The 9,302-nt window shown below is 42.2% G+C and overlaps 1 protein-coding gene across 2 annotated transcripts in view; it reads left to right on the top strand.

Moving 5' to 3' along the window:
• The first annotated feature begins 941 nt into the window (after positions 1 to 941).
• GPATCH2L (G-patch domain containing 2 like) overlaps positions 942 to 9,302 on the top strand; it is a 58,883-nt gene continuing 50,522 nt past the window's right edge. For both annotated transcript variants that reach the window (XM_080657569.1, XM_080657568.1), the window contains exons 1-2: positions 942 to 1,028; positions 3,205 to 3,876. In XM_080657569.1, coding sequence (XP_080513695.1) covers positions 3,215 to 3,876 — 662 coding nt within the window. In that variant the 5' untranslated portion in view covers positions 942 to 1,028; positions 3,205 to 3,214. The remainder of the gene's footprint in view (positions 1,029 to 3,204; positions 3,877 to 9,302) is intronic.

Below are 9,302 nucleotides of genomic sequence, written 5' to 3'. Positions count from 1 at the left end.
CCTAGGGCTCCTCTTGGCTGTGACAGTTTCTCAGACTGTCCTTGTCCTCGATGACCTTGGCAGTTTTGAGGAATACTGGTCAGGCATTCTGTAGAATGTTCCTCAACTGGGGTTTGTCTGATTTTCTTTGATCAGACGGGGGTTATGGGTTTGGAAGGAGATAAAATACCGCTCTCATCATATCTAGACCACAGACTGTCAACATGATTTATCACTGCTGATGTGAACCTTGATCACCGGGCTGAGGAAGTGTTTTCTCTACCATAAAGTTACTCATTTCCCTCCTGACTGTACTCTTTGGAAGTCACTAGGCACATCCCACATTTAAGGAGTTGAGAGTTATGCTTCAGGGTGGAGTATCTACATAAATTATTTGGAATTCTTCCTCACTAGCGTTAACTATTCTTTCCATTTATTAATTTATTCATATCAGTATTCAGGTAATTACCTTGTATCGGTAGAAACTCATAGATATTTCTTTTATTCTTGAGTTTTAATCCAGTAGTACTTTACTTGTTTTGTTGCTGAAGGCATGTGTATTTTTTAATACCCTGAGTAACCACTGCTAAGCTACCCTGCCAAAGGTTGTACCAACTCAAATGGTTAAAAGGAGGATCCATTTGCCCTTCAACTTCACACACCCTTTATAAAAGTAGGTCAGCAAGCAGGGTGAGGCCTAGGCCCTCTCTAGCGCCCAGTTTCCTGACGAAGATGAGGCCAGCACGGAGACGTCCTTCCCCAGACGGACACCTCACCCCTAGTCTTGCCCCCGCCCTAACCGCGGCCTCTCCTTGCCCCAGTAGGGTCTCCAGGCTTCCACACGGCCCCGCCCTACTTGGGGCGGAAGTAGGTGAGGCCGCGGGCCGGAAGTGCTGGGCGGGGCGAGCCCTCCCGCGCAGATAGCTCCTCCCACTCTGTCGTCGCCCCACCCCCTCCGGTCCATACCGGAAATGAAGTCAGAGAGGGAAACCCTAGCGGGGAGACTCGGCCCCCACAGCGGCGGCCGCTGGAGGTGCCTGCGGCATCTGGTGAGGGGTCGATGCGGGTCGAGAGGGTCGGGGTCCGGGGGGTGGCGCCAGCGGGGCTCCGGGCTCTGCGCCGTGGCTGAGCGGCCGGAGGCTTTGTGGGGCCGCGGCGGCCGGCGGGAGGAGCGAGGGTGACGGGGCCTTGCTTTTCAGGGCCTATCGCCTCCGTCCGGGGGCGGGGGGGTGGGTTTGAGGGTCGGGCCGTCTCCTGGGCGACGGTCATCACCTCTTCATTCTGGCCGGCGATAGCGTGAGGGCTTGGTGTCCAGGGCCGTGGTCGCCCTAGTCCTCGGGGGCGGGCCGGGGCGGAGAGCCCTTTGAAACACGCGTTTTTTCCCCTCACATATGTGGCCATGTTGTGACCCATGATCACGGAGAGAGATTAGTTACCGGGACTTGCTTTTTCGCAGTTTCTCTCCCGGAGGAGACTGACCCCTGGCCCCTGGTGAGCAAGCCTGAGAAGTTGCCTCTTGCCTTTTCCGCCTCCTCCGCCCCCAACCTTCGACCCTGCCCCTGCCTCGCTTCTTGCTCCTACCAGTTTCCCTTTATTCCTTTGCGTAAATCAGATAGCCTTTCCTTTTCCCGAGGCCTGGCCTGGACCCGAGGGTCCTCTTGGACCGGAGGTGCGGGAATCTCAGGCTTCTTCTGTCACCTGCTTTTCGAATTGCAGTTTTGGAGGCAGGAAAGGATTCTGCACAGGCATTAGACTCCTAGTTGTTTGGTAACTTAGTTCCACGTTAAAGTTTGTCAGTTCTGCCCGAGTTTTTAAAGCAGTAGTTCTTTATTTGGGAAGTAGATTTAGGCATGCTGTTCCCACTTGTTTACCTATTTTGGTCCTAGGGACAGTTGTTTCCCAAACCCCAGTCAGGGTGTTTCAAACTACTTTTTTCTAAAGGGAAGTGGTCATTTGTTTGTGTGTGGCTTTTGACACTTTGAGAAGTTTTGTTTGGTTGGTAGTTTTGGAACTAGATGTCTCCATTGCCCCCACCGAGGTGGCAGATAAGCCAGCCGACTGTTTTCCTGCCTTTGAGTTCGTTGGCATTGGGACCACATGAAAATAGGTTTTAGAAAAGTCCTTTGGAGAATGTAAACTGCATGAACGGAAATATGGCCTGAGAGTGGCGTCGCACAGAGATTTAAGCTCTAATTATGGTCTTGAAATACTTTGGTCTTAACAAGGGATAGGGAAAAAGTGCCAATTTAATATGTATTTAATAGATGTTATTCAAATTATATTAGACATTTTCATTTAAAAGGGCATTTTGAAGATTGGTCTTACTACTTTCATTCCTTGAAAGGTTTGCCTCTGAAGTGACCCCTGAAATATGATGTATGATGGTTTGATATGAATGAGTAGAAAAGTAGGAAATTTTGGAAAGCAGTCAGCTACAAATCTTAGAGACTCCACCCATCCCTGTCATTTCAGCCCCACTTATATCCCGTTTTTGTGTGATGGTCTAGCATGAAAGCACATAATTAAGATGATCACTTATTTTCTGAAGGATGGGGGAAGAGTTTAAAAGTTGCTAATAATTTAAAATTATATGATATACTCTTATAAGATTCTTTGCCTGGTAGCTTCCAGGTGGTAGTTGGTACCAGAATGGGTATAAACTTAGTCTCTTTTTTCCATTTAGAGTACAAACCTGGTCCACTACAGATTCTTGGATCGCTAAAACTGCAAGCAGTTTTCCTTAAAGTGTGTCACTAAGGTTGTCTATTCTCTTCCACAAGCATTCTTATCAGTGACCTCATACTACACAATAGTCCTTCATCTATGCTTTTGAAGTTGCGTGTTTTTCTGCTCTTGTCTGATGAGACATTCTTTTATCTTTTTGGATCTTATCATTAGATAATTTAGTGACATGTTTAATTAGGGAAAAGGGGAAAAGATTTATTCCCCTGAGTTTGCTAATATTCCCGTTGTCATTTGGTAAATGAGTTTTTGTGCTTAAAAACATGTTGACTTCAGGCATTTAACAAGGGCCAAACACCTATTTTCAGTGGCCAAGGCGGGCATGGATGGTAGGATTCTAAGAGTAGCCAGATGAAAGGTGACTATTTTCTATGGAAAGGGTGGACTCTGCAGTGACAAGATTTGTTTTGTAAAATTTTTCTAAAACAACAGCTGCTATTCAGGCTCTCTTTTTCTTTTCTTTTTTTAACTTTCTTTTGGCAGATGTGGCCTCATGGATGAGCTGGTACATGACTTAGCCTCAGCCTTGGAGCAGACATCTGAACAGAATAAGCTTGGTGAGCTGTGGGAAGAGATGGCCTTGAGCCCTCGGCAGCAGAGGCGGCAGCTTCGCAAACGGAGAGGCAGGAAGCGCCGTTCAGACTTCACCCACCTGGCAGAGCATACCTGCTGCTACAGTGAGGCCTCTGAGTCCAGTCTGGATGAGGCCGTTAAGGACTGTCGAGAAATGGCCCCAGTCACCAATTTTAGTGACTCTGATGACACAATGGTAGTCAAACGGCATCCAGCTCTCAACACCATTGTTAAGAGTAAGCAACATTCTTGGCATGAATCTGACTCCTTTACTGAAAATGCACCTTGTCGACCGCTCAGGCGCAGGCGGAAGGTGAAGCGAGTGACTTCAGAGGTGGCTGCCAGCCTTCAGCAGAAGCTCAAGGTGTCAGATTGGAGCTATGAGAGAGGGTGTAGGTTCAAGTCTGCTAAGAAGCAGCGTCTGTCACGCTGGAAGGAGAATACTCCTTGGACATCATCAGGCCATGGATTGTGTGAATCAGCAGAAACTAGGACTTTTCTCAACAAAACAGGAAGGAAAGAAAGGATGGAGTGTGAAGCAGATGAACAGAAACAGGGCTCTGATGAGAACATGTCAGAATGGTGAGATCTCTTACTTAGTGAAAGATTTTTCCTTATTAATTTGACCCAAAGTACAAATGCACAGTCTTGATGAATTTAACTTTCTTTCAAACCAGCTTCTATAATATTGACTTTGTAGCTCTCCTTTAACCAATCAGCTAGTGTTTATCTCTAGTTTTTATTTATTTTTATTGATTTTAGAGGGACTAAGGGAGAGAGAGAGAGAAACCATAATGTGAGAGAGAAACATTGATTGGTTGTCTCTTGCACATGCCCCGACCAGGGATCGAACCTGCAGCCTGGTATGTGCCCTGACTGGGAGTTGAACCCATCACCTTCTGATGTACAGGACTATATTCCAGCCAACTGAGCCACACGGGCCAGGGCTATCTCTTGTTTTGTTTTTAATCCTCACCGGAGGATTTTTTCCCCCTTTTATCTCTAGAGAGGGAGAGTGGAAGGGAGGGAGAAGGATAGAAAGAGAGAGAGATAGAGGACAGAGAGAGAGAGAAGCAACTAAGGTATTGAACCTACAACCAACAGAAGCATGTGACCTTGACTGGGAATCCAACTGGCGACCCTTCAGTCTGCAGGGCGACACTCTAACTACTGAGCAAAATCAGCCAGTTAAAGAACATTCATGATTCTATTTCCCTCTGTCAAGAGGCTATACTGTAATGGAAACACATTTGTTTCTAAAAATGGTTTAAAATGTGTGCCTCAAATGCATAACCAGAATTTTATTTTAAAGACAGTTTGCTGCTGTTTATGCCATGTAGTTCATACATCGGTATTCTTTAGAATCAGGGTCTCAGCAGAGGTTGGGGTGTGTGTGTGTGTGTGTGTGTGTGTGTGTGTTATAAATGCTGGTGCCACGCACATGGAGTTTATAAATATTCCTGGTACTGCCTTTACCCATTAAGAATTAAGGCTTTAGATACGTCTGGGCTATAATTCTGTTCTCTGCTGCTTACAGTTTGACTATATTGAGTTTATTTTTTATGACTCATATTCAAGTTGTCCGAACACATGGTAGGCTTTGAAAATAACACTACTAAGTCCCATTAGTCTTACGTCATATGTCATTGAGCCAGAAAAATTTGTATGTATTGGGTGCATATTTATAATGTAAGTATAGTTTTTATTTTTTACCTTTCAGTTAGATAGTCCTAGGAACAATGAAACTACCCAGCTTGATGCTTTAATATTGTCATTATTAATAATAATGTGTGATATCTGTTTTTCAGTGGGGGAGATGCTGTTGGTGTTTTGGATGGGGCAGTTCTTTGTGGTGAGGGATTGTCCCATGCCTTGCAGGATATTTGGCATTTTTGCTTTGTTTCCATCCACCTGCCCATTTCATATTATCAAACCAAATGCTTCTGTGGGTGTTCCCTAGGTGGGTTGAATAGTCTCAATTGAGAACCATTGTATTCTGTTTTGATATTAGTTAGCATTTATGAAGCACTAACTGTGTGCGCACTGTACTATTGTGCATAACATATATTCTTACTTAATGCTCACAACTCCACTATTTGTATTTTATAGAAGAGGAATGGAGGTTAAGCATGGTTAGATAATTTGCCCAAAGGTGGCAAAACTGGAAGTCAAACCTGATTCCTAAGTTCATACTTAACCACCATGTTCCCTACCTTTTGACTTTGCCTTTTCCATGGCTCTTTTTTCTCTCATCTTAACTTCTATAACCTAAGGATGTATGGCCTTTCTTAGGACTTCGCTTCTTTTGAAATTTGTCTGAAAAACAAAGACATAAATCTTGGGACCTCTGAGGTAAGGCTGTGTGAGTAACAGGAAAAGCTTTGTAGGTCTGTATGCCTGTACCTTTCCTGGGTGGTTTTTAATCCAGCTGCACAACTAGGTAGGCGTATGATTTGGCTTTTAAGATTTTCCTCTAATGTATATTCCAAGGTCTATTTACCCAATTTAAATATAAATTTTGGGTTATAAAGATCCCCCTCCCCATCATGCTATTTTTAATTAAACAAGAAATACTTAGTCAACTTGTAGCTTTTCACAATGTTGAAAATCTCAATTGAGGTGGTCAAGTTTGTTTCAATATTGAGCATACATACCAAATAGTAATCTTACTGTTGAGAATGGTGATTTTAAAAATAGCCCTTTGGGATGATAGCTTATGTATATTTCTTCCCCAGAATTTCTTATTAAACTATGACATAATTGTGTATGTGAGGGAGACTGTTAACTCTGTCTACTCTAAGATAGCCCACGTATGATTCTAAATGTAGAGCCTATAATCTAGCAGTGAGGTACTTTGGTCTTTCTGGTTCCTTCTTACCCCATCTATTGCACATACAGTCAGGTGGTGAGAATATACATTCTAGTTATCCGAGAGCCTGGATAAATTAAAATCGGCAGCAAGTCTTATGGAATTTTTTACTCTTTTCAAATTGAGGAGACCTTGTTTCCCCCTTTGGTCTATCTCCCTGGTTCATGACTTTAGAGTTTTTTCAATGATGTGGATGCCAAAGTCTTTGCAGCTAGCTAACTATGAGGGGGGAATAATGGGTGGAATAGTAGCAGAAATAAAAAAAAAATTCTTTAGAATCTGATTATTTAGAACCCTAAATTTGCCTTGATTATGTTGATTTATCTATAGTTATAAACAGAAGTGTTTGTATTTATTCCCCCTAAATCTACTCTGTGGGGAAAGGGGAAATTCTTACTCTCACTGCATATTATGTTCAGCCTCTCAATAGTAAAGTGGAACTAAAAATCTTCTGCCCTCAATTATTAAGCACACCTTATAAACAGGAATAACATTAGAGTGTGTTTAAGTAGATAATAGTGTATGATTTGGATATTGTACCGTCTTGTTGAGTTGATTCTCAAAATGTTCTTAGTTTTTCTGCATTAAAAGAGATACTTCCAAGAATCCTCTTGATTATTCTTTTCATAAATTTATTTGGATGTGCTAATTTATTCACAGATCAAAGTGTAGAACTTTACTTTTTATCAGTTGTATTGAGGTTTGTCGGATTGTATATGATCCAACTTGTAAAATTATTAGGATGAATTGATCATTTAGCTTAGCCTAGTCTCAGTGGGTAGGAAGAGTTCTTATAAAAGTCATGCATTAGGTGTTTTAGGATCAAAACTGTATGTCTCAATCAGAGAGCTTTATTTCTAATTTCCTTAAATTCACGGGTAACTAAACTTGGAGTCCTTTTAAGTGTAACCAAGAATTCTTTTTGCTTTTTCTCTTTCTGTTCTTCAGTTCTACACCAGCCAGTCCCTTGAGTTCTGAAGAACTAAAGTGGTTGTGATGTAATAGCTTTCTTATGCCTGCAAAAAGATCAGTTATTTTAATATTTTTCTGTGCATGTGTGTTCCATTCTAAAATGGAACAATTCTTTTGTAAAGTTACTTTCTACTGATCTTTATTCAAATTGCCTATAAAGCAGTTATTAATTAGGTGATTTATACCCTAATTTTGCTCTATTCTCTCCTAACACATCATTCATCTGTTCTCTTTGAATATAGCTTAACTTCTTTTCTTTCATAAATGAGTTGGTTTGGTGATGGCCTGGGGTTGCAGTTAGGAGCCTTCCTCTGATGATATATTAGAGGCTGATCTCACAGGAAAGAAAACATTCCTTTCTCTTGGAAGGCAAGTGACAGAGATAGAGTGCTAAACCTTCCCCCCCTTCTCCAGCCCGAGCTGACCTTCTGCGGCCCCTTGGTGCCTCTTGTTTTCTTATTTTTATAGAAAATCAATATCCCTTCTGACACAAACAATAGCTCAGAAGCAAGAATAAATGGCAGAAAGCTGAGATCTCTGTCTATCACCTCTCACTTTAACTCTCCCAAACTCTTTAATTATGAGCGGGCTTTGCTCCAGGTGTTTGCGACAGTGAAATTGCTAAATGAGGACCATTTTAACCAAAGATTGGGTGATCAATAACACTCTATAGCAGTAGCTTGTTGGATCAATAGCATTCATTATTTCATGGTTAAGGTAAGTAGCCTCCTTTGCGAGTGGAGGTCATTAATCAGGGGTTTCTGGAGCTGTAGAAAAGAATATATGAGGTAGGTTGAGGATGTTCTGTTTTCTATTCTGTAAATAGGGATGCTGACCAACAGTATATTACCATTGTTGTAAATGATACTTTTGCATTTGAGAGTATTGAATAGCTAGCATAGTGTTCTTATGTAGATTTAGCCAAAGTTCTGTTAGTATATCCTTAGGAACAACTAAAAAAGACAACTTGGGAGGTGGATCTGATACTATTGTATTTGAGGATCTGTCTCTTGAAAGAAATGTCTACCTCTTGAAAGAAATGCTAGAATTATTCTGTGTGGTTCCAGAGGAAGGAACTTGGATTTAGATAGAAAGTATAGAGAGTTAAGTGGTGCCTCAGTATAGATATAACATTCTGAAAATTAGAACTTTGTAAAAATGAAGTGAATTGTTTCACTAGGTAATGAGTTCTGGATCACTGGAGGGATTCAAGCCTGGGGTTGGTGACCACCTCCTGTGTTATTGTGAAGTTGGAGAGTTTGAACTGAATGACCTCTAAAGTCCCTGCAAAACTGAGAGTCTATAATTCTTTTCAGTCACAACCTCCTTCCATCACTGTAGCTTCATTTTTAAATAAAGCACCTGATAAGCAGCCTCCACTGCCCACTAAGATACTTACGAAGGCATAAAACATTGCACACACACGTCACCAGAAACGAGGACTGACAGTTGGCCTTTTGCCAAGATTTCCCCAAACTACAAGGTTGATAGAGCTATACTGGGGAGGCAGTTGGAAGCCCTCCTCAGCAGTGCTGAGCCTTCCCTGAAGGTGGACTGCGAGGCCCTGCATCCTTTCTCTGTAGTTAGCTCTTGGTTTAGAAAGCAAGGCTTATTTTGATCAGAAAATTGAGCAGCTGCTGTTTGAGCCAGCATGTTGTTCCATCCTTTACTTTCTGATCACTATCTTTCATTTTCTCTTTGGAGGCTGTAACTCCCAGAATATACTTGGATAGGGAATCTTAGTGTTTTCTGTTTATGTATCTGTGTTTGAGGGTAAGGAGGAAGCAGTCACAGCATGTTGAGTCCCAGGAAATAGAGTCTCCAAAAATAAAGTTTACTGTTGGCATCGGCAGAGACGGAAAAAGCACTTATAATAGAGCATGCTGGAAATTGTAGTGTTTTCTATGACTTCATTTATTGCAGACTCCTAAAATGGGGTCAGAATCAGGCAGGGAGTATTAGAAGATCCTGTCTCAGTCCAGCATTAGCTATCTGAGATAAAAGCCCAGCAGTGACACTGGGAATTAGGCTAGGGGCTCTGCACATCCTCTTGGCCAATTGTAGAGGTGAGAAGAGCATGTTACTACCCATAACCAAAGGAGTACAGAATGGGAAGATAATTTACAAACCCTTTCTGTTGGCAAATACCAGATTCTAGGTAAACCAG

The sequence above is a fragment of the Plecotus auritus genome (assembly GCF_963455305.1).
Source record: "Plecotus auritus genome assembly, chromosome: 1".
In the NCBI taxonomy this organism is placed as follows: domain Eukaryota; kingdom Metazoa; phylum Chordata; class Mammalia; order Chiroptera; family Vespertilionidae; genus Plecotus; species Plecotus auritus.
Note: the sequence above shows the minus strand (reverse complement) of the source record. Positions and strands in the feature narration are given on the sequence as shown.